Source organism: Hibiscus syriacus, unplaced genomic scaffold (assembly GCF_006381635.1).
Source record: "Hibiscus syriacus cultivar Baekdansim isolate YM2019G1 unplaced genomic scaffold, ASM638163v2 tig00110691_pilon, whole genome shotgun sequence".
Taxonomy (NCBI): domain Eukaryota; kingdom Viridiplantae; phylum Streptophyta; class Magnoliopsida; order Malvales; family Malvaceae; genus Hibiscus; species Hibiscus syriacus.
In genome coordinates, this window is record NW_024062826.1 from 425,029 (window position 1) to 451,717 (window position 26,689).

At 35.1% G+C, this 26,689-nt stretch overlaps 1 protein-coding gene and 1 long non-coding RNA gene across 2 annotated transcripts; both read right to left on the reverse strand.

The window, feature by feature from the left end:
- Nucleotides 1–2: 2 nt before the first annotated feature.
- On the reverse strand, nucleotides 3–17,789 carry LOC120138443. The gene is made up of 3 exons (XR_005517538.1): nucleotides 17,350–17,789; nucleotides 15,302–15,306; nucleotides 3–13 (listed from the first exon to the last, which is right to left on the reverse strand). It is a non-coding gene; the product is annotated as an uncharacterized LOC120138443 (long non-coding RNA).
- Nucleotides 17,790–18,510: 721 nt separating this feature from the next.
- On the reverse strand, nucleotides 18,511–19,671 carry LOC120138399 (transcription initiation factor TFIID subunit 8-like). Its single transcript, XM_039153872.1, has one exon. It carries the CDS (start codon nucleotides 19,669–19,671, stop codon nucleotides 18,511–18,513), a length of 1,161 nt encoding a protein of 386 aa, XP_039009803.1.
- Between the last annotated feature and the right edge of the window lie 7,018 nt (nucleotides 19,672–26,689).

The following is a 26,689-nucleotide window of genomic DNA, read 5'->3' on the forward strand; positions in this document are numbered from 1 at the left end:
GTTTTTGGTATATCTAACTTGGTATGTTTATTATTTTTGTAGAACTTTTTTTCGGCTCAATTGACCTTAAGGAATAAAATAAGCCTAGTCACTACAATTGCGTCAAAGCTTTCACTTGTACAAAGATAATTGTTTGAGGATACTTGCTTCGGGCCATGGCTGAAAGTACAACATCCGGGTGGAGATGTTATGTTGACCCATTTGTGGCTTCAGACCATGACACGCGATCTACCCGAGAGTATAGAACGTGGTAATGAAGAGATATGGTTTCATTTTCCACCGGCGTATACGTGTTTTGGGAGGGAGGAGTTTTGCTTAATCATTGGTCTACGCTTCGGACACGATGATGTAGGTCGATACACTAGTCATATTACCCCGCCCATCATTGTTATCCCGGGTTTTTCTTGAGCTGTCAATGGAGAAGCCGAATTTACACGACGACGACTTGACGAGATTATTTAATAAGAAAGATAGTTTTACTCGGATGGATGACGTTGATGTTGTCCGAGTATGCCTTTTAGTACTTTTGCATGCCGGCTTTTTAGGCAGAGAGGGCAGACAACCTATTCCTAAGGACCTAATATTATTGGTAGATGACCTAAATGCATGGAACCTATTTCCGTGGGGTTCGTATCTATGGAAAGATGCCTGGAATAAGTTGTCGTCTGCCTTTGATGACCGCAAAAGTTTGCGTGGGGATGGTTCCAAATACACTTTGTCAGGTTTTATTTGGGCCTTTAAGGTAAGAATTTCTATATAATGTTTCCAAAATTATAATTAATTATTTTAACAATTACTAATGTTTGTGTATTATATTGTTTGTAGATTTGGATATTTGAGGCTTTTCCCGACATGCAGACATATGCATTCAAAACTTCAAATGATATTCCTAGGGCTATTTCCTGGAAGAGGAAACGGCGGCTGTTGATTTGGGAATAGTTACTACGGTATACGACAATAAATGATGTAAGTTAACACAAATACTACCATATATAAACAAGTTATTACTAGTACACGTTTAACTTTATTTGAGCTTTTATATTGTTAGGAGGCCAACACTCCATTACAGAGGCTGACACCCACGGAGGCTGAGCTTGCCACTGATTGGTGGCAAGCTAGTAAGCGTTTTTTTGATGGCACGGATGATGAGCAGCCTCCACTTCGAGAGCCATCACCTCACCCAGAGCCATCACCTGATCGACCACACTATACACCTCTACAACGAGAGCCATCAACTATTTTGTCACATCATCGAGCCTCTTCTCCACCATCACCTCATGATAGGCGACCGGCAAAGATGCCACGATATTTATCTCCATGTTCTCCACCTCCACGGGATGAGTTAGGGGAGTTACGTGATGAGGTCAATGCATTGCGTGAGGAGGTCAGTACTTTACGCGATGACAATGGTGAATGGCATAAGGAGGTATCTACTTTACGTAGTGAGGTAGCGGCTCTACGTGAGATGGTAGCATCGTTGCAGAATGAGGTTCATACTCTATGCAACGAGGTAAGTTTAAGATTTTTCATTTAACTTGATTTACTCGTAATTTCACTTAGATTAACCATTTCACTTGGATTGCTTAGTAAATTCATTCGGTTGCTGCCAATACTGCTAAACAGTTCTAAAATAACTTAGTATTTGTCTTTGTTTTGTCTTTTGGTTGAAGTCAGTAAATTCATATTTGTCTTTTGGATTGCTTAGTAAATTCATTCGATAGTAGTTTATTCTTCAAACTTAAATTTGCAACACTGTGAAGTTAGTATTTATCTTTGTCTTTTGGTTGAAGTAATGCAATCCATTCAAGTTTCAATTTGCAGAAGAAGAATAATAGCAACACGAAAATGATTATCGCAACGCGAATTTGACTATCGCAACGGGATAATCGCAATGCGAAAATGACTATCGCAACGGGGAAATGACTATCGCAACGCGAATTTGACTATCGCAACGGGATAATCGCAATGCAAAAATGACTATCGCAACGCAAATTTAGTTTCGTGTTGCAATTTTCTCGTTGCGATAGTCATTTCGCGTTGCGATTATCTCGTTGCGATAGTCAAATTCGCGTTGCGATAATCATTTTCATGTTGCGATTTTAAGTTTCGTGTTGCGATTTTAAGTTTCAAAAACTATTCTTCTTCTGCAAATTGAAACTTGAATGGATTGCATTACTTCAACCAAAAGACAAAGACAAATACTAACTTCACAGTGTTGCAAATTTAAGTTTGAAGAATAAACTACTACCCTTTATGTTGTCCTTGAACATGCACTAAACCTATATGTTGTCCTTTTAAATGTTTATATAAGTGCTTACTTCCGGAATGTTATCTGATGCATTTTGTGAACTATGATAGAATAATGACTTGGGTGAATACCGTGCAAGTTTGAAACATATTTGTCTTTGTTTTCACTGTTTAATATCATGTCTATTTATTTACTGATTTTATGTATTAATTTATTTTTAGCGGCCCGATAAGGTGGATGCTTTACGTCGGGTTTTTCTTGCACGACGGGGTTCACGCATCAGACGGTGTGCACGTGCCATTAAGTCTCCGTTCACCCCAATAGTGCAAATACTCCGTAAGAAGAAGTCGGATTTTTCTTGCACGACGGGGTTCACGCATCAGAAGGTGTGCATGTGCCATTAAGTCTCCGTTCACCCCAATAGTGCAAATACTCCGTAAGAAGAAGCCCGACTCACCTTTCATCGTTCAAGAGGCCCCTATCATCCCTCTCGTGCCAGACATGATAGATGACTGTTGGCTTTCGTATAAGTTACCGGCCAGTGCCATTCCGGCAGATGAAGTGGAGAGGAAAAAACTACCGGAAACAATTCTGGATAATACCCTTTGGGCTAAGACCGCAGTTGATTTTTATCTACATGAGCGGAGCCAGGGGTGTTACGCTGACATATACAAACTCAACGATGATATGCATTTGTTGATTGATCGGTCTTGGTGGGGTGTGTCATTAGGGGTTGAAGACAATGGCTATTTCGATGGGGGGTAAGTCTTATATTTTTCTTCTTATATTTCATTTTGATTAATTTTTTTTAAATTTATGTAATTCACTAATATATGTCTTTTTTTGTAAACAGCATATTGATGCATGGGTGTCACGTCTTCTAATAATAAGAAAAATAAAAAATACGCGATATACAATTATACCGACGTCTTTTCACATAGTTCACATGAAGAATCAACGACAGGAATCATATGTGTTGGCTAATGGACAAGCTAAACTTTATCCTGCATTGTGGGAGGTCGATAAGGTTAGTATTTATTTTTTAAATATTTTAAAGGTGTTTATAAATAAGTGCGCAATTGAATTATTACTTATGATTGTAGGTGTTTATCCTGTTTTGGAACGTACTCATTGGCTTCTCGTCGAGCTTCAGCTTCCATCCCTGAAGACAATAGTATATGACAGCATGATAAATTACATATCATTATCTGATTTGAGAGATATTATTAAGGGATGGAGCTCTCATTTGGCTAAATTCTTGGATGCGATTAATTATTGAACTTATTCTGGAAACAAGAAGCCAAAGAAGTTCAATATTACAGTTATCAGAGACGAGACCACGCCACAACAAACACAAGAAGCCAGAGGGGATTGTGGTCCTCTCGTATGCATGTGCTTGGAGTGTTTGACGACAGGAAGTACAGAGTTTCTACCTCCCACCGATAGAGATAGAGGTGCAGTAGGCTTGTGGTTTCGGCATTTTATGGCTAGAACGATATATGCGAGACGTTGCCTACCTGCATCCGCGTTATGAAAGTTTCCATAAACAATTGGTAAGTCAAATGCAAGTGTTGTTAAGTACCTAGAATTCAATATAATTGATGTTTGTTGGTTTTAGATGTGTAGAAAGTGTTGTTTGAGCAAATTTTTGGTTTCTGCAGGTTAATCCTGAAGTGAGCTGCGTGAAATTGATGTGATAAACAACTGTCTGGGGTACACTTTTTTTTATTGTAATTGATTCTTAAAAGTCTTACTTGTTTAATTGATGAGAAAAATAATATAGTAAGAGTTGATTTGTTTAATTGATGTGTAAATAATTCTTATTTGTTTAATTGATGTGTAAATAATTATTATTTGTGCTTGTTTAATTGATTAAAAGTTGATTATTGATGTGTAAATAATTCTTATTTGTGCTTGTTTAATTGATTGAAATGTAAAAGTTGATTTATTGATTTCAATCTGCATCATATTCGTGTTGCGATAGTCTAATACACTTTGCGATTTTCTCGTTGCGATAGTCAAATTCCCGTTGCGATAGTCAAATTCCCGTTGCGATAATCAAATTCGCGTTGTGATAGTCATTTCGCGTTGCGATTATCTCATTGCGATAGTAAATTTGCGGTGCGATAGTCATTTTCGCATTGCGATTATCCCATTGCGATAGACAAATTCGCGTTGTGATAGTCATTTTTGCATTGATTATCCCGTTGCGATATTCAAATTCACGTTGCGATAGTCATATTCGCATTGCGATAGTCATATTCGCGTTGCGATTATCAAATGAATGTGTAATAAGTGATAACAACTGAACAAATCATAGTAATGTTCAAACTCAAGTTACTAATATACATGGGCCTAACTGAAAATGTTAAAAGTTTACACATAAAATACACATAATACAACGTTTGCATTTAAAAATCACCTAAGTTAATAGTCTCAAAAGGTGAAGCCGGTTGTGATTGAGATTTTGATTTTGATTGCGATTTTGATTGCCTTTTGCTTGACACCATATGAGCTTTGGATTTTGATGATGATCCATATTTTGGTAGAGGAAAAGATGATTGTGATGGCACTGGTGATCCACATGTCAACCTTGTATGACCACTTTCCTTGCACCGACTACATGTCGATCTCTTCTTCTTTTCACCCTTAGACGGTATACGATCGTGACTTTTTGGTCGGCCAGGTAGCCTTCTGTCCATGGCTGGTGGAAAAACTGTTTGTAAGTCATCTGGTATGTCCCACTCAGAAGGATGTGGAATAGGGTAGATAATCTCGACATAAGTCTGTCGATATACTTCTGTAGTGTAGCAATCCATAGCATATGCGCTTGAATCATCTTGGTTTAGATGAAGAGCAACTTTTATAACATGGCCACACGGATAACCAGATGTTTTCCATTTCATACAACTACACGTCTTTGCATTTAGATCGACAAGCCCATTTAAGTTATTATCCAGTACTTCAAACAAAGTGTTTGAACATGGTTCAACTCTCCATGACTTTGACTTCATAACACGTTTCGTTATCTTTTTTCTGTCCATGGTGTAACACGATGTTCCAATGTTCCTGTAAATTTAAATAAATAATACTTAGTAAATTATATGATAAGTTACGAATTTAAAGAAATAATACCTGCATGGTTTCTTTTCTTGTAGTACCACTGTTGAATAGAGGCTCGAAAAAACTCCATTAACATAGTAATGGGTAATTTTCGGGAATGACGACATAGAGCGTTGATTGATTCTGCACTATTAGACGTCATGAAACCATATCTTGCTCCAAGTTGGTGTACTCTTAACCATCTTTCAAACCCGATATCTTCTAGTGTTTGAGCACACTGAGGCAAAACATGTCTTAAACAATTTATATGCTTATTAAAATCCACTTCCCGATAAGCTTTTACAGCCTTACAGTATGCCCATTTGTGATTTTTTATACCAGCAGACCTTGATTTTAGATTTCTATATAAATGAACACCACAAAGTCCATGAAAAACATCTGGGAAACACCTTATAACAGCGTTGTCAATTAAGTTTGCCCTATCAGATATGATTGTCAGATTGCTAATAGGACCTATGCAATCCCTAAGATGCCCCATAAACCATGTCCATGAATCAGAGGTTTCAGATTTGCCAACCCCGTAAGCTATTGGTAGTATCCCATTGTTAGCATCCATGGCTACTGCTAATAAGTTTACTCCAAGGTATCGACCTTTTAAATGTGCTCCGTCAACTATAATAACTGGGCGCATGCAAGTAATAAACGAACGAATCTACAAAATCATATACACAAGAAATATAATCATTTAAATGTGAAATGCATGTAACTAACAAAAATGAGTCAACACAATTATATTGATTTACTAACCGCAGCTCCAATGGCGATAAACAGCAACTCAAATCATCCATCTCTATCTGTTTTGATATGAGTTACCGACCCAGGATTTTTCAGCTTTAAATTGTGACAATAAGCCGGCAATTAGGCAAACGATGCTTCTGGCGACCCCCTCAACAATTCCAATGCATAACATTTGGCTCTCCAAGCTTGAGAATATGAGATACTAATCTTGAACTGAGCATTCATGTCAGTCATAATTTCATGTCCCCGATATACCCTGCCATTCAAAAACATTAACTCAGCCAGAAAACCACCCAACACCTTTTTTGTTTGCCTGTCTATGGTGAGGAAAAACTTGGGTTCTTGAACATGTATGTTTATCAATAAAAGTCCTAACTTGAAACATTTCGCAATCTTTTATCCTCTTTGCAATCATACGCCACGTACAGTTTTTGTCAATCATACACCTTGTTTCGAAACGATCTTTGCTTGATTTGTTAACTTTTAGTTGATAGCCATCTTCCACACATTTCGTATACAAAGCTATCTTCAGGTCTTCCTTTGTATCAAAACAATCATCTTTCTTGATACGAATAATTTTTGTGTAACAATCAACTGCTATTTTTACCACTCTTCTTCCGGTATCTGAAGTAATTCTAGCATATTCTAGTTATACTCCCGTGGCATTTTCTTGGGAACTTTTCTTCGGGCATTTATACTTCCTCCTCATTATCAACAACAACATCTTCCTTGACAGCGGCTGTTTCATCATCAAAATTTGGGTATTGACCAATATCAAAATCATTACATGTAAGGTCTGTTTCTTCTTCTGAAACATCATCAAAATCTGAGTATTACCAAGATCAAAGTCCGGGTATTGACCAAGATCAAATTTCGAATACCGACTAGTACTCACAATTTTTTCTGTTGGCTCATCATCGTCTAACTGGTTAATACGAAAACCGGAATTTGGTACTGAAAGTTGATTGGGATTTGGATTAGGGAAAGGTTGTGGGTTTTGAGATTGTGTTTGGTATTGGAAATGTGGTGAAACAAAATTTGCTTGGTGATAAAATTATGGTGGAACCATTAAATTTTGAGCACCATAAACTGGGGTTGAAAAACTTAGTTGATTACTACTCGCTACTGACCTAACATCACTACTTCTAGGTTCAACAACATACAATGTAACATCATCTTGCGAAACACTAATGTAAGCAATGAATCGTTCAACATCTTCATTGTCGGTTAACAAATAAACTTTACATTTTCTCTGATAAGATAGCCTAAATCCACTTAAGAGCTCTAAATTCAATTTATTTGCAACACGTAACATTAGAGTTTCATAAGTTAACTTTTTTAATGACAGTTTTAGTTGAAGATTCATGGGTAAAGGCATATATTGTAAAACACCATGAACATTCTCCCATGACCCTCCAAAACACAAATCTATCCAAACATGATCAACATTAGATGATTTCATTATTGTAAATTAATTTACTAAACAAACGAGCTGCGAAACTAAAACATGTTGCCGGATGGGGAAGGATGTCGTTGGATATAGGAACGGATGTCGCCGGAGAGAGTGATAGATGGAGATGGAATGAGTTGTGATTTAGGGATTTAGGTTATGAGTTGATGCTGCTGCGTAGTAGTTATATACCCATTTGTGTTGCGAAACTAAAACCTGTTGCGAATTTGAAATTCAGTGATGCGTTAGTCAGAATCGTTTTGCGATAGTCAGAATCACATTGCGATTGTCAGAATCTCGTTGCGATAGTCAGAATCGCATTGCGATCACGTATATCGCGTTGTGATGGTCTGAATCGTGTTACGATAGTCAGAATTGCGTTGCGATCACGTGTTATCGCGTTGCGATTTACATATTCGCATTGCGATTTACATATTCGCATTGCGATTATCTAAAATCGCAACGCAGATTTGAAAATCGCAATGTGAAGGTCAAAATCGCGTTGCAAATCTGGAAACTGAATTGCGATAATGGAGATCGCATTGCGATTTAGAGATCGCATTGCGATTTTGTTGGTCATTTTGGCAAATCGTAAAAAAGTTGGTTAAAATCGTATATTATAAGGAATTTTCGGTCACTGAGGTTATTTTCTTTTCTATTATTGCCTTTTATATTTTTTTAATCAAAATGTCACTCCTACATTTAATAATTATGACACACTCTCTCATAATATTATCGATTTAGCACCTTTTTTGATAAAGCACGAATTATCATTTGCGCTTTCGTGGGGTTCTGTCCAAGCTGGCATCATGTAAAGAAAGTCACAGATGACGATCCGCGCCTTATTGTTTCTGCCTGAGCTGTCGCCACGTAAGGTAAGGTGCAGATGGTATTTCTGACACGTGCGTAAGACACGAATAATGATCCACGTCTTTCCTTTAATACCCCAACCGTTCACCTCCCACATTTATGAAAACTCTTCTACCTCCCCCCTCTTTTTATAAATACAATACCCAAACACAACCTCCAAACCACATTCAAATCTCAAAATCTCTCATTCATCTGAGTATCAATTTTTCTATTAAGAAGGTAAAATATTTTATTGTATTATAATGAATCAATAATTTATTATTTTATTAAATTTTATTATATTAATTTTTGTAGTTATAAAATGGAATGTGGTTTGCTACGTTTAGATGAGAATCATATCTCGAGGCATTTTGCCGATACGATAATAATTTTAAATTATGTTGTAATTTTAATTATTATTAATATTTTATTTATTTAATTTTTTAGTGTTAGTTTATATTTTAATTTCTATAATATTTATTAAATTAGAAGAGATACAATATATTAGACCCATTCATTCGTAACTTAAGCTAGAGATACCTACTGGCGTATGATCGTATTTAGTCGATGTTGGATTCGGTTACGTAGTAAAATATGAATTACACTGTAACCTTAAATCCAACCTTATTTTTACATTGGTTGAGATGTGGAGACCAAAGACATACACGTTTCATCTTCCGTATAGAGAGTGCACAATTACGTTGAGGATGTTTCCATGCATTTGGGGCTTCTGGTAGGTGGGGATAGGGCTGTAAATGAGACGAGACAGATCGCGAGCTACTCGAGATCGACTCGATCTTGGCTCGATAAATACTCGGATCGAATGGACTCGACTCGAGCTCGAACTCAACTCGAGTTCTTAACGAGCCGAAACGAGCTACTCGATACTCGACTCGAAAAGCTCGTGAGCAGCTCGAAAAAAAATGTTATATTATAATTTTAGATTTTTTAAAATTACATTATTAAAAATATATTAAAAATACATTATTGATGAATAAATATTCTTGAATTGAAAATGGTTAAAAATTATTTTTGAATAAATTTTCTTATATTTATTTTAAATTAATAAAAAAATTATTTATCTAATAATAAATATTTAATATATTTCTAATGATAATATTTGTAATAGCTAATTTTTTAAATTGTTATTATATTTTGAGGTTTCGAGTTCAAATATCATAAATATCAAGGGTTTGAGCATTTAATATCAAGATACTATATTGTACTTACCTCATAACTAATTTTTTATTTGATAATAAATATAATATAATAAAAAAATGATTCAATTTAAATATTAATAATTTAAAAATATCAAAACAAGTATACTCTCTCTCATTTCACTAAGTCATCTCATTCCTTCTAATTATGTGTTAAGGTTTAGGGTTTAGGGTTTATGTGATAGGTATTAAGGTTTAGATATTAGGGTTTAAGGTTTATGTGTTAGGAGTTAGGGTTTAGAATTTAAGGTTTAGAGTTTAGGGTTTAAGTTATGCACATGAAGGTAACATACAAATTATGCAAAATGATATTATGTGACTCCTAAATAAATCATTTGCATACTTATACATAAACATATCAACATGCAAAATAAATATACACAACTAATTAAAGAAAACAATCATAAACAGGGATTAAAATAAATATACAAAATTGGAATTAAACCAATGAATTAAATACAAAATGCGCATAAACTATACGGTCTTATATGCAATTGATCCTATTCGGTTTAAGATAAAATAATATGGAAAATAACATAAATGACACCTGAACATTTAAAACAAATAAGAAAATTTAAACAAATGTGATTGAAATACAAAAATTAAAATATAACATACCAAACTATAAATTTATTAAAATGCATATACATATTAAACTAATGACTAAATTTAAATAAACTAATTATATACACCAAACTAATATTTACAGTTAACTATTACAACAATTCTCAAGCCAAATGTAAGAAGACAAACATGCATAAAAAAGCCAAAAGCTGAACAAATGTAAATGATAACGAAATGAAAGGATACCTGCTTTCTCTGTCCCGTTCCCTTGGCTCTCTCTCTTTTTCTCTTTCTCTAAACTCACGGTCCCGACTCTTCTCACGTTCTCTTTCTGGTCGACTCCTGCTTCTAGTAGACGGCTCTATCTCCCTATCCCTCTCACGATCACTTTCTCTCCTACCTCGTTCACATTCCTTCTCTTTGTCTCTCCCATTACTCCCCTCCTTGTCCATGTCCTTGATTCTGTGTTCTCTGCTACTCTTGTGCGGTACAATTCTACATTCAAGAGGTATAATTGGTTTTTGGTCATACGAATATGCCCTTATTCAAGTGATAACCTTGATTATAGCTGAAATCTCACAAGATCTTTTTTCCCTTCAGCTTGTTGCAAGTGGCATCTCGGATGAGGAGAGGAAAGCTTCTATGGACTCGGTGAACCCTAAATATGTTCCAGGAACTACCTATGTCAGAGTGCTATTGATGCAGCTGAAATGGGTGATTTCGAAGAAGTCCGGAGGATGCTTAAAGTAATGGAGAGGCCATATGATGAGCAACCGGGAATGGAAAAATACGCACGTTTGCCTTTTCAGCATGGTTGAACTTGAGTTGGTCATGTGAATTATATCCCACATCGGTGGTTCTTGGGAATAAGGGGTAAAGTGGAGTGTATAATAAAACAAAACCCTTCGAGCTTGAATCGAGCTAAAAAACGAGCTTGAATCGAGCTCAAAAACGAGCTTTAATTGAGCTCATGAATTTTTTTTGAGTTTGAGTTTTTTCGAGCTTTTTTGAGTTCGAGTCGAGTTTCAATATTCTATTTCAAGTTCGAGTCGAGCTTGAAAAATTTAAGCTTGCGAGTTTTCGAGTTGAGTCGAGTTTACATTTAAAGTTTTTGAGTTCGAGTCAAGCTCGGCAATACTTGAGCTCGACTCGGCTCGTTTACACCCCTAGGTGGGGATGTGATTTTTGGGGTGACAGACGTGATTGACATTCCTTGTGCGAGGAGTATCTTGGAGGTGTCCCGCTTAATTTCAACGGTAGTTGAATACCGTTAAATTGGTTGGATACAACTTTCCAACATTTGAGTCGCGATGCCTCCGAAGAGCAGGTTAAAATATATGAACGGACTTGCATATTACAGCTCATAGGAGGGATCTTGATGCCCGATAAATCACTCAACCAAGTTCATTGTATGTAATTGCGTCACCTCGCAGAACTGACACACTCAGTTGGGGCTCTGCAGTTTTGACATTTATATATAGGGAAATGTGTTGAGCTACTGACTATCGAAAAAAATGCTATCGACGTATGTCTCCTTCTTCTCCAGTCTTGAGCGTGGTATCGCATGCCCTTTTTATGTCCGTATCCGTAAAAAAATTAAAAATTTAAAAAAATTCACAATAATTTAAATAACATAATAAATAGTATATGAATTAAAATATAAACTAAATATAAACTAATCGAATTTTTAAAAAAATCACAATAATTTAAATAACATAATTTCATAATGTTACAGTATCCGTAAAAATATCTCGATGTATGATCCCACTTTCTAATTTTGCAACAGCAAAAAATAATATAAAATAATTAGTACAATAAAATTTATTCAAATAATCATATATAAAATAAATATAATAAAATATAAAATAGTTTTACCTTACAACAAAAATAGAAGTAATTTATAAAAGCAAAAACAAGCAAGTAATTTTGGTGTGGTGACGTTTGCATTAAGAGAGAATTCTTATTTATAGGGAGGGGGTTTAAAAGCCGAGCTGCTCAAGTAATAATAGAGTACTAATAATTCAACGTGTAAGGAGCGGATCATTATTCGCGCCTTACGTACGTGTCATCCGCGCCTTACCTTGTATGGCGAATCTGCACGTTTCTTTACGTGGTGTCAGTTCGGACAGAACCCCGTGAAAGCGCGGATGGCGATCCGCGCTTTGTCAGAAATGATGCTAGATCGGTAATATTAAAAGAGGGTGCCTGACATGTATTATCATGTGTACGGGTGATATTTCGATAAAAAAACCTATGTTTCTGCCATTATTATTTTAAAGTTTTGTATGTATGGCGACTCTTTTGTTGAAGATAGTACCTAGTCGGGTAAGAAGACCACGAGAATAGTGTTTATAGTTTGAAAATAAAAATAATTAACATGCTAATATTTTTATGATTTTTTTTACAAAGACATCTTTGCACCATAGTGAATTCATGGTAAATTCACCTAATCTTCAATACACTGTTAATAAGGTAAGTTTTTTTTTATATGTCTCATGTGGACAACATGGTGATGCTTGAAATGTATGATTTTATGGAACCATTATTGTCACACCCCAAAGTGGGAATTAAATTTGAAGTGTTAACCAATTTGGTGTTTATTTTCAAATTTTCAAAAATATGGAAGACTGACTATGTAATTGTACCTAGGGTTAGGGTGTTTAAATATCATATTCTTCATTTTCTTTCTTCTCTTTTTTCCCTTATTTTATTCTCCAGCTGCCTAAAACTCTCTCATACCCCTCACTTTGAAGTTTAGGTTGCTTGTCGTTTCGTCATCGATCAAGTTGTTGTGAGTATCATTGCTTGTACCGTTCGGTTCATCTTATTGTCTCCAACGGGTATCCTTCCTTTCTCCAAATCTTCGTTGTCACCATTTTGGGAGGAGGTGTAGTTTTGAGTTTTCCAAAATAGTGCATCTCTGTTGTACTTCGCCGCGAAACAACCTAGGTAAGGGACTCTCCACACTTTAAAATGCAAATCTAGAAAGTTTGGTGTGATTCCGGTCATCAGAGGTCATTCTACGCGCCACAAGCATCGTCGCTGCCCGTGTAGGAGTGGATTCCAGCAAACCGGTCAAACCAATTTGGGGAGTTACACCAATCTGACCCAAACCTGAACGGACTCGAAAAGACCTAAACTAATAACTTAAACTGATATGACCCATTGATTGTTGGCCTATTAACTGTTCACTTTAGTCGTTTATCATTAGCTTTTTCTGTTGATCATTGACATTATGTTTTTCTACTTTCCGAATCTATTTTTACGGTATGTTTTGTCAAATTCTAACTCAAAAGTCTCGTTTTGTTTCTTACGTTGCTTTATAGTACATTTATGTTAAATTTTAGAACTAATGGTCTTACTCTCTAATATTATATTCTAAAGGTAATCATATGTCTCTGTACCGCTTTCTAGTAGACCCAGATCACCTCCGTCTGACTCAGCTCGATTTCACACGTTCAACTCGAGATACACATAAATGTTGTTAACGGCGAATTACTAATCGTTTTCATTTAAGTATGTATTATTTTTGTACTCATATAGTACTACATTGTTATTATATTTTCATTCTGTAAGACCTAGTACTATCAAACGTGGAAAGCGTAAAGCTTAGCTAGTATCGTTTAGCCGATATAAGTGTGTCCCTTGAATTGTACTATATGTTTATTTTTTTCATGATGTGTTTAGTTGATGCACTTGTTATTAGATCACCTAGAGTGCGTGACAGTTCATAATTACACTATGTTGTATGGTTATGACTGTGAGCATGTTCTGTTTTTCTGTTATATATTACACAAGTATATCTAGTTCCCGATTAACGTTGTATTATGTATGATCTATATAATGGTGTAAATTTTTGTATTGAGACTATTTACGGAAGTCTTGAGTGCCTCTTTGGAAGGGAAGATTTTCATCATATTTTTTTATTTCTGTTTTGAGTTCCTCTTCGAAAGTTAACTCAGGTGCCTTCTCGGAGAGTAAGGTCCCCATTCTGATTTTTATTTTCTATTTCAGGTCCATCTATAGAGGTCCTGAGTGCCTCTTCAGAGGGTAATGTCCCTATCTTGTGTATTTATTGTGAAAGGCAAGGCTGTGAGAACTTTTGTTATGATATTTTGATGATGAATAATTGGTTTTACTGTTCATGACTATTATGTTGTGTATTACATCATGACTGAATTATCTATATTTTAATATTAATATATATTACACTTAGAAGATACACTAAGCTTTATAGCTCACTCTTTTAGTCTCTAGTTTTTCAGATTCGTTCAACTTATAAGACTTCGACTGGTACTTGGAGGATCGACAAATAGTATATTTCTCTAGATACCGTAGAACATTTTCTGACTTATTTTTTAATAAATTCTTCAATCAGAGTTGATTGTTTTATGTATTTGTGCCAGTTTTGAGATGTTATGTTTTTATGGGGTTTTGGACTTTATAATTGGCATAAATTATTTTATGAACATTTGGTTTTATTTATGAGATTACACTAATTTTCTGCCACTACATATTATAAATCTGAAACTGTTTTGGGATATTATTATACTCTGATTTCAGTTACTTGACACGATGTTTATTGAGAAGTTCGAAAAGTTTATATTTTCTGTCAATATATATGTTAATGTGAATTTCAAGATATGGCCATAACGTCTAAGAGTTACAATTATGTTATTCCGTTTTTTTTAAAATTGTATTGGAAACATCTTGAAAGAGTTCGAGTGTCAAATCATTAAGGACAACATCGATATTCTTAACATGTTAGATGCTATGCCTAAGAATAGGTAAATCGATTTGTACTTGGAAAAAGAATTTGAATGATTGGACAGATTTTCGGAGCAAAATTCCATGGTTAGTATTAGATATGGAGAGGTTGATCTTCAAAGACTTACTATGTGAAGTTATCAGTAGTGAAGTAGCAAATCTACAACAGCAGGCAACTGTTTCTGAAGTAGGATTTCTAATCATGTATTAATAATTTCTGAAGTTAATTTATACAGAAATCTCACATTTTCATGCTTATTTACAGTGTATAATGCATGGCTATTTACAGGAAAGTTTCACTACGGTAACCGCTAACTCAACTGACTTGTAATAACAGCCAGAGACATATTCTGTACTTGACACTCGGAAATATATGAACATTTGAAGGGGGGAAATTTACTGCTGCCAGTCCAGGCTGCGCTACGTTCATAGCATGCGCCAATATCCGTACATTTGTTGTGGAAGTTGACTGCTGTGCTGGATCAAGCTGCGCCAATGGACGTATTTGAGAACTTGATATATGGTGGATTGGGCAGTTCAGCAATCCAAACTAGTCAAGCGAACTTAACTGAGAACTAGATATACGATTGACTGTGGGTTTCTGTAATGGATGTTGAACATGCGGAACTCCTGGAAGAGTTGCTGTATGTGTATGAGAAGTTGACTGCTGTGCCTGTCCAAGCTGATGTATTTGAGAAGTTGATATATGATAGATTGGGGGGGTTCCGCAATCCAAGCTGCACAAGCAAAGTTAATAGAGAAGTCGATATAGGATTGATTTGGGGTTCCTGAACATGTGGAATTCCTGGAAGAGTTGGTGTTGGTACCAGAGAGGGACAGTTGATGATATTTCTGCATTTTCAATTCCGTTTCTTTGAACGGGTGTTCATATTGTGTCTCCACTTCTTCCAATTGTTTCTCTTCCCTTTTGAGTTCTTCCGGTCTTTCCTCACAATGTTCCAGTCCTTCAAGTTGCTTCTCTTTCAACACAATCTTTAGTAAACTACTCAGGTTCAAGCTTTCACAACTCATCTTCAATGGATACCATCTCCGTCTACTCGATTTTTGGTTGAGCTTTCTGTTGACTCAACATCTTCTAACCGCGGAAGCTGATTTGCGCTTTCTGTCGACTCGACATCATCCGACCGAAGTGGATCACTGTTTCGTTGGCCTCCATCAATTCATCCTCTCCCGACTGCGGTTGAGCAAAACTTTTAGTATCATCCCTAGATTCAACCGTATTTTTTTTATCAAACTCCTGATTTGGCTTCAAGCAATGCAGCATGGTGCCTTACTCTCGTCTTGATTGGTGGAATCACTCTCTAATAGAAGCCTCAGTGGTGAACATGTGGTCTTCTAAATCATCCCATTTGTTATCCTGCTTCTGCCAATTCGAACTTGGTAAGCATTTTCTTCAACAACAAGCATATCAAAATAAACCCTAATTTCACATGGTGTGTTTTCTCCATATATATTACAACAGTTTAGGAGTTCAGTAGAGTAGACAGAATATTCACATTGAACATGAAATAAAACCTACCCAGTCATCAGAAGTGATAGAGTGAGGGGCTTCCACTTCGTACTTCGTACTTGTCCCTTGTTTCTCCCATTCTTGTATATCATCACAAACATTAAATAAATGAAGACAACGACGATGGAATTAAGAGATATAAAGAGGAGAACGAGATAAGAGCAGATAATCATGTTTTAGAAACTTCAGATATTGTTTGCTTGTACTCCATGCATTGGTTGCTGTCCATTACAAACCCAACACCTAACATTTAGCTAATTTTAACATGATCTTCAAACATTTAAAGCCTGAAGAAAAAATCCTTGTCCTCGAACTCTGCTACAACATAACACTCACTCACACAGTCTGATCCAATAATCACCATTATAGGGACTAGGACTCCAATAATGTAGAAGAGTAAGGATTAAATTGGATTTGATCACGTGCTGTATGAAACCATTATTCTTTGTTCTTGGCTTGAAAAGCACCACTGTCATTTCTTCTTCACTACTTTCGGGCATAGAGAGCATTGATCAGTTCTAATAACGATATGGTGGGCAAATCTTTTGAATCTTTGAAGGACAAAACTCTGTAGTGAAGCTATCGATGACTCGGCAGTACCACTTTAATAACCGAACAAACAGTCACTTTATTTGTTCTTTACTAGTAATCACGACATACATGTGAGAAGCAGAACATATACGAACTTAAGGATTGCTAAAGATGGTGTCCATACAAAACAAGAATATCAAGCAAGTTACTCTTTGTTGCGTGCTTAATCAGAGAAATAAAAGAACCACAACTACACGTATATCTTACTTCAAAGCCAAGCAGAGAGCACGAACTGACATACAAGGATGAAACCAGAAATGATAGCAGTAACTTATATATCAAATGCAAACCTATATTTAGAATTTACCACATTCCTAATAGTCCAAGCATTTGAATTTAAGGTCTTACATATGTATTTTAAATATTTGAGATCTTTCTTTATGATCTTTCTTCTGATATTGACTGCATTCAAGAACCTTGAGCTTCAAATCAAGGAAATCGTAAGATCCTTATGCAAACCAGGATCGAAGTTGCAAGCTCTCTTCACTATTCTCAGAGTCTATAAATACATCATCTTCCGATTTACATGTCAACGGCCCAAAAACCTCTTTAAACACTTCTCAAAATCACTAGAATATAACCATGGGAATTTTCACTTATGAATCTGAGATTATTACTGCAATCCCACCAGCCAGGATGTTTAAGGCTTGTATTGTTGATGGTGACAATTTCATTCCCAAGATTGTCCCTCGGGCTTTAAAGTGTGTTGAGTACATTACGTCATTTATCTAACTTTATCCTTTGCATTATATATATATATATATATCAGATTTTGTTGAATAAAGCATCAGTCTAAGTTCGATGATAATTCAAATTAAGTTATAGAATGAATATACTAAACAAGATACCTTTCGTCTTTGGGGATTTACTAATTATAAGATGAAGTTGAACATAACAAACTCTAGTGTCAGAAGCAATATCCTAACTCTGGAAGATAAATTGTTGAGGAAATTCAAATCGGCAAAGTCGTTCACAATTAGTAGAATTTCGATCATTAAAATGATGAGGTCCACTAGCTTTTGGTATCTGAATAATCTGTGTTATACAACCCTATTATCCACCTTTATTTATTTAATAGTTTGATAAGTCTAAAATATTATTCATGTGTGTTAAAGATAGATTACAGCAAATCATGTTTGTTCTCCAAATTATGCAGAAAGCAAGTGATGTAAAATTAAACTGCATTCACTAATAACAAATGCTAATACAATACCGTGTAAAGCTTCAAGGTAGTGTACAAATAAAATTCAGGCTGAAACAGAAACTGATGAATCCATGATCAGTTTAAGACCACCAAAGAAGAAACAAGAATTTCAATTAAAAAGAATCCTTAAGAAAGATGTCAAAGTAGAGGACTTCTATCTGGTAGCTTTCATTGTCCATTTCTAGGGGCCATCTTAGAAAAATCCATAAAAATGGTAACAACCCTATTTTACAACTGACCTGGTTCTTGAGAACATTCCATAGATTCTTTCATAAAATTCTCTGCTCTTCTTTTCCTGTCATCTTTCTCATTATCATTTTCAAACCAGTATGCAATCTTCTGGAGATCTTTGTTCTTGGAAATGAAATCTGGTGCAGTGTTTAAAGACTTCTTCCCTATTCCAATCTTAAAATGAACCGTGGGCCTCTGGTTATAGAGGACATTTTTCTGTTTGCTGCTATATTCACACATCCCACTCTTTATTCCTTCAATAGCAGGAGCAAATGTCTCTAGCACAGAGACATGATTTCCCACGAAACGATTTTCTGAAACCGGATCTCTCGAAGCCACTTCATTTGAAAGCTTAGTTGGAAGAACAACAGGTGACACATCCACTTCCTTTTCCCCAAAATGCAGAGGTGCAGCAAGATATGGATTGCTGTTAGAAACTTCCCAGGCTTTACCAGAATCTCCACCAACACAAGAAGAATCTCCTACATTCCCATTACGAGCAAACTGCTGCTGGAAGTTCAACAACGGCCACTCTATCTTCCTTTCAATCCTCACTAACCCAGTCTTCACTCCATCGGAGCCACTGGTCGTTCCATTCCCTACAGTCGATTCAGTAGCATAAGCCTCAGGATCAGGAAAGGCTGGCAACCAACTAGGTATATGTTCCCCATGAGGTTCTTCTCCTTTTTCTTGAAAGCTCCCCATTCCCTTCCGCTCTTTAACAACCGGAAACCGCGGAACATCATAAGCAAACCGCACATCCGCCGCATCACCAACAAAGTGAACAATATCCCTAACAAACCCCGACTTAGCAAGACATCGATTAATATCGGATGCACCGGCAAACCCTAAACCTGATTCTAACTCTTCCAACCCTTGAATAACATCAAAGACATTCGATTCCAGTCTCCCGGCCAAATTAGCATTAAAATTCGTAGTTTTTCCTAGGGTATAAATGTATCGAGCAGTAACGTCTGACAATGTTTCTAAAGCAGAGTGTTGGAAACTCTGAAAACCTACGCTTTCGCATACTTGCGCGACGGCAACCTTAGCAATTGCAAGGGCAAAATCATCACTTTTGCTACGAAATTTGGAAGACTTTGATTGTTTTTTTGAATTTTCTAGTTCCTTTTTATTCTCCAAGCCACCATCTTTCATGTTCAATAAGGGAACAAATCGGAAAAGGAAATGAAAGAGTCCTTACCTGGGTATTACTACGGTTGGAGAATGGAGACAGACATTTGGGGAAGAAATAAGGGGATTAGGGTTCAAGATTTGGAGAAATTTGAAAATTGAGATTTCTAAGATGTTTTTTTTTTCATTAAATCTTCAATAGGAGCGGAGACCAGAGGCTGGGGTTTGTGTTTTATATATGTGATCATGGTTTTCAAAATCGGACCGATCAGCAAACCGATCGTGTTATCGGTTTATTGATTTAATCGGTCGAATCGGTCAGACTAATTATAAGAATCGAATGATGTCATAATTATTTAAAAAATTAAATAAAAATAAAAAATTTAACTTAAATCGGTTCACGGTCCGGTCTGGTTCGAACGGTTCAAAACCGGTTCGAACGGTTCAAAGCGGTTCACTAGCATCGGTTCAACCGGAATATAATGGATCGGATAAGACAGCGGTTCTCGATTGAACCGGTCGGTCCGGTCCAATTTTCAAAACAATGTATGTGATTGTGAAACAAAGATCATTGAATAAGGGAAATGATAATCGTCATTAATTGGTGTTGAAATTTATGTGAATGTCTTTTATTTCATCGACACCTGTAGAATTGAGGTGATTTTAAAATGTGACAAATCAAAGCTTTATTAGCCACGTAGTAGTTTCTAATGTACCGAATTAAGGGTCTGTTTGTTTGGAGTGAAAACATTTTATTTTGTTCCAGTAAACAGGGAAGCCAACTGTATTCTATTTTACGGTCAACGTAAAAATCTTTCATTCTCACCGTAAAACAACTTACCATTTAGGGTGCGTTTGGTTCACGGAATGTAAGATTATCAGTGGGAATAAAATATTACCAGAGAATAGGATTATTGGGAATGTTACATTACTGTGTTTGGTTGGTTTGGCAGGAATGTAAGATTACAGTGTTTGGTTGAAATAATAAAATATTACTGGAATGTATATTTTACCAAATTGTCCTTGTTCTATATTTTTTAACAATTGAAATTTTAAATATTTAAATAAAAATTATTTATATAAAAATTCTATTTGTTGATAATACATTACTTGAGTATTTAAATATATAATGTATTATTTTAATTTTAATTAAAATATTTTGACCGTTGGAAAGCAACGGTATCGATAACATCCAAGGAGTATCGATACTTCTATATATAGTCGTATCGATACCAGACAATGGTATCGGTACCATTTTGAGATTCTGAAAAAATTTGGAGTCAAAATAGTGGTATCCAAAACCACATTCAAGAATTATTCTGCTTTGGTTCTTTATTTTTCTCATATGTACAGGGATGCGACACTCCAAGTACCCCAAATACATATGAATACTTAAATATATCAAACATTATGAATTGGACACATCATCCATTTATGAAACTCACACCCGAACCCAAGTAAGATAGTTCATGAATGCACCTTAAGACAACAACATAAGAATACTATCAGCCATGACAATTTAACTATGGCAATGGATCGATTATAAACCTGAACTTAAAAATAGATGTGAAAGAGGACTAATCAATTCAACCAACCCCTACGCAACGTATGAACAAACAAACATCGTCAGGAGTTCTTATTCCGTGTACCTCCAAACTCTGGCAGATTTTGAGGTGTTCTAAAGTAAAATTAGAACCTAAAAAGATATTTTGATTAATCTGAAAAATAAACAGTGTAATTTATCAAAGCCAGTAGTCTAATATTCCATAATATCTGACTATACTAATTGTTGCTAATAACACAAAAAGCAACCAACTCTCTGAAAACAGTAAAACAACATCTAATACTAAAGAGCTAGAAAAAGAAAAATGAGTGTTCATACTAATAATTATTTTAAGCTTTAAATAAGTAGCAAATTAATGAAAAATATCCATGATTACTAATCAATGAAGAAGGTGACCTTAATGATAAACCATATTGTTTCAATCACATCAAGTAAGAACATCAGTAAACCTCATCACCCAACAGCTTTAACCTGAAGCAAATAGAAGATCGGCAAAAACAACTTACAGATTCAGAGCAGAGGGTGTTAACGAAGTTAATAATTGGACTAGGTCTAGGCAAACATTCAATTTGATGATGCATACAAGTTTACAATAATTTAGTAATTTTTCTTTCAGTAACATAAGTCATTTCTTCAAGTTTCTACAGACTCGCCTCATCCCCTGCAGTCCGTCATCCGTATGCGGCAAATGAAAATTAGCAGCCATCATCACACTTCTAGAATAAAAAATCGGGAGATTCCCAAGTTTCACCTGACTATGAAAGGAATGTCACTATGCAAGGTATTCAAGAATCATGCTGCAAGGTGTTATGCTCCATGAATACCTTGCATTTCTTCATAGAACAAAGCGATAACTGTCGCTCTTTACGCTGTCCATTTAGTAAGAGACCCCTCCTAGTATGACAACATTTTTTCTCATTGATCATTAGATCACTTGTAATTCAACCTTTTCATATATAAAGGATTGCAACATGGGAGATAAGCAAGAAGAATATTTCCACACTAGCTAGAGTTGTTGCATCTTTTAACTGCTGGAAGAGAAGATAATTTTCCTTTGGAGCAAGGACGAGGTTTGCCCCATTGACGTAGACTGCAAAATCTTACTTGTCTATAATAAAACTCTTATATAAGGGAAAAAGACGAATCACAATTAAACAAAAAGATAAGTTTGTACATAGAAAAGTTGAGATAATGCAGTATATATTGTAGTAGTCTCACTTGCACATGTCAAGTAATTCCCTAATGATGGATATATAGAGATCAAAGTTGTGCATATTTTCATTATCTCTATTATCTTTGAAGTGTTGATTTTCACTGAGAATTTTTAATATTCTAAAGCAAGACAAATACTGTGGAAGAATTAAGCATTATTCAGTAGGGTCTTTTGTTCAAGATCAAGAAACAATGAAGTCTATTAATGGTTGTTGCATTACATTACTCGGCCAAATCAAATTTAAAACAAAAACAAATACAAAATTGTTATGAAATTGTGAGTTGTTGAGGTAATTTTCATCATTCTTACAACATAAAAAATTCACTTCACACTTCTTTCTTTCTCCTCTCAGGGCATGCCTTCAAAGCCTGAACCTCTGCAAAATAAAAAAATTAAGGGGAAAAAATAGAAAATTGGTCAAAGAGCCAAGTTAATTAAGTAGTTTTTAATAGAAACGAGAGAATAAAAGGATTAAAAGCATACCCATTTGACAAGATTTCCAATTTATGTTGCTCTTAACAAGATAATCCTACAAAAAGGAGAAAAAAAAGTTGAGGTATAACTAAGGTTTAGAGTATGATTCAAAAAATAAAAAGAGGGGGGATTTTATTAACTTGCAAGGGTAAGTACAGAGCAGAGCATTCCTTCAGCTGCTTCACGTTCTCATCGTCATTAGCTGCGATGTCTTCGTGGAGCACTACAGAAGAAGAAGTTCGTTGGACAAGTGATGGAATCTCCTTGTAACAACTCTCGCCAAATCGAAGAAAAGAAGATTTTATTTCAATCACAAACAAACAGAGAGAAGGATAATTTAGACATCTGGAACGGGAATAAATAAATGGAGATGGGGATTAAGATTCCCGGAAAAACAAAAAAAATAGCATTATTGATATTGGTGTTTTACTGGTATTTGGGAATGTTACACATCCAAACGTAAGTATCTTAATTCCGGGAAAAAAACATTCCACCCATTTGGATATTCCGTACGGGACCTTAGAAAACGAGAAGTCATTTTCCCTTAACATACGCTCGTCATTTTCCCTTCCTTCTCACCGGCGATCCAGTGGCCTCCTTCTCACCGGCAATTATTGTCCCAAAATCATTCGCGATCCAGGTCATCTTCTCAGGTAAATCTCTCTTTTTATCTTCTAGGTTCTTCTTGTTTGAGATAGATCTGTAATGGAAAACCCATTTGCTAATTTCAGTCAAAAATTTCTCATATCTGCAATCGACCCTTTTGATTTCGGGAAAAATGTATGTTGGTTCTTTGGATCCTGACTTCACGTTGATGAAGGATTGATCGAAAACTATTTGATCATTTTCTTTCGCTAGTTCTGAAGAATTTCTTTTATTTCTTACCAGATAGCAAATCTAGTTACTTTGCAAGGAGGGTACTGGTTTTGTTCTTAAAACTTCTGTTTTACTTTAATACTTGGGCATAAAAAAGAAGGTATCCATTTGTGTGTATTATTAAAATTCTCGATAAGTGTTTCTTTTTTTCTTTCTTATTTTAGTTGTTCAAAACATGTTCTAAACCTTTTAATAGATTTATTAAGCAACTTCCCGGTTCACCCTTGTTCTACCTGTATGTTGTCTTCTTCTATTCCATTTGTTAAAATCATTTGTATTGAATTGAGAAACTTCCGAAAATGCGAAAACTTGAAAACACATGCTTTCTCAAGCCAAATATAAGGCTTTTCTGCAATTTACATAAGTGCCTTGAAGAAATCATTGAAAATTACCAGTAAGCCTAAGTTTACATCCAGCAATCTACTTTTCTTTCTCAGTGGCTCTTAAGCTAATATTAAGATCAATTTCCATTTTACAAAACCAGTTCCTTGAATACCATAGGTAATCTCACATTAGTCTTACATGAAAAGAAAATCTTTCTGTCACCGCACCTTTTTTTAAATAGGAAGGTTTTCCTTGCAGGAGTTTATTCGTGAAGTGGACCCTGATATTATAATTGGATATAACATTTGCAAGTTTGATTTGCCCTATCTTATTGAGGTAAATGAAAAACTAACTTCTGTTTTATTCTCCATGAATGTTGCTGCGGTAAAGGTTTCTGTTTAGTTTATTATGTTGGGTTTCCTTTTATTTGGTTTGTACTTGTGTGATTGAATCTTCCTTCATTTAATTTTCTGGTTAACAGAGAGAACAAACGTTGGGAATAGCAGAGTTTCCCATACTTGGCCGCATCAGAAATAGTAGGGTTCGTGTAAAAGATACAACATTTTTGTCAAGGTAAAGGATCGTTATGGCTGTTATTCTTATAATGCTGCTGTAGGCTGTAGTTGGCCTGATTTTCTGCCTTCCTTATAGATTGACTCTTTCTCTCCTCATTACCTTCTTATTTATATTGAAGATATCAATTTTATCCTTTCAAATTAGAATTTCTAGTTACTGAATGCTTTTCCAATGGCCAAGTTAGTTGCTCATGTTTCCTCGGCAGTGTTTAAATGTCTCGTCTTCCAAGGTGCTATTTCCTATAAGGCTATAACCTGAAAGGTCATATGAAGAGCTTAGTGTGAACCAATCTTGGATTCTTCTAGCTTCTTCACTCTATATCCTTATTGAAATTCATTCCTCACTAATTTTCAGAGTGAGGTTATAGCAAAGGAAACTTGTGTTATCTGTAATTTCAACTGTTGAACAAAAGCTTTTAACTGAGCTGTTGTCATTACATTTTATCATATTTCTGTCGTAGCTTTTAAGTGAGGTAATAGAAAGGTGTGGTGTTGGGTTCTTTTTCCGAGAGTGTTGGTCCAGATCCTCCAGTTTTGGCAGAACTATTGGCAATGAAAAGAGGTTTCTGCTCTTCATTGGAGTGGGGGAGTTCAGCGTGTTGTAAGCTCATTTTAGAATTCGACTGTTTGATGGCTTTGGAGTGGATTAAGAGCCCTACTTCCTGCACCCCGCTGTTCAACTCAGTGGTGAAAGACATTGTCTCCTTTGTAGTGGAGAAAGGTGTTACTGATAGGCATGTAATGAGAGCAGCTAATTGGGAAACGGATGAACTGCTAAGATAGGGATAGGTTAAATAGTTTGTGCATGCTGTTATAATGGTTTTGTCGTTAGTTTTTTAGTTGTTCTGGTTGTAATTGGTATTATTGAACCCTTGGTGTATTTGGTTTCTTGAGTATCTCTTTTTCTCTTTCAAATGTCCGTTGAGATACTCTAGTAGTTCGATAACGAGGCCTACTATTCTTATAAAAAAAAATTATGTCGTAGCATGAATAACTATTGTGGGTTTTCCCCAGTGTCTGTTTCTGGGTTTTTGGTCGATTTAAGAGTTGCTTTACTAGTATATTTTCTTGTTATGAAGGGGGTTTGATGTGTTGTAGCACTAATTATGAATTAGACTTTGTATTATTATGATTGGATATTATTGTTTTAATGTGATAAACCCTTTAATTATACATTTTGATTCTATTATTATTATTACAATGTTATGTACTATTGTTGTTTTAATGTGGTGTACTATTAATTAACCCTACATAATATTTATAAACTTTTATAATATATTTTTAATAAATTATTAATATTATATCAAATAAACTTACATAATATTAATTATACGCTGAAATTCATTTCTAAAAATATGAATAAATAAGCATCATGAAGATTTTAAACCTAAAATAGTATATTTATAACACAATCAACATAAATTATTAATATTATCTAAATATTTAGTTTGATGTACTTATAAAAATACAATTTTTATAAAATATAATTATATAAAAAATAAAATGAACCTTTAATAAAACTAAAAGGTAAAGAATAAAAACATATCGAATATGTATGTTTCTTTATTAAAAATAAATTTTGAAAACTGTTTTTAGAAAAATTAAACAAACAGTGTAAAACATTTTACAATGTACCATCCAAACACTGAAAAATATTTTCTGTAAAATATTTTCTAGAAATGTAATTCATTTTTCATATTTTATTTTTCGAAAAATATTTTCAGTGAAACAAATTGACCATAAGTAGAAATAATTTTACTTTTGGTAAATTACAGGCTAGTGGTAACCTTTGTTCTGTTTTTTCTGATTCAGACCACTCAATTTTTAAAATTATATTTTAATAAAAATGGCTGTCCCTTTTTCCCATATGTATGGGGTAAGGGGGAGGTAAGATAGTAGGCTACCCCCAACACCAGGTTGAGAGCAGCTTCCGTTAGAGACCTCCGAATTATGAAATGCCCTCCGTGGGACTCGATCCCACGACCTCAAGGTTAAGAACCTTGTGCTCTACCAACT

Coding starts and splice junctions, on each gene's coding strand:
- LOC120138399 (XM_039153872.1), bottom strand. CDS start 19,671: ATGAAAGATGGTGGCTTGGAGAATAAAAAGGAACTAGAAAATTCAAAA.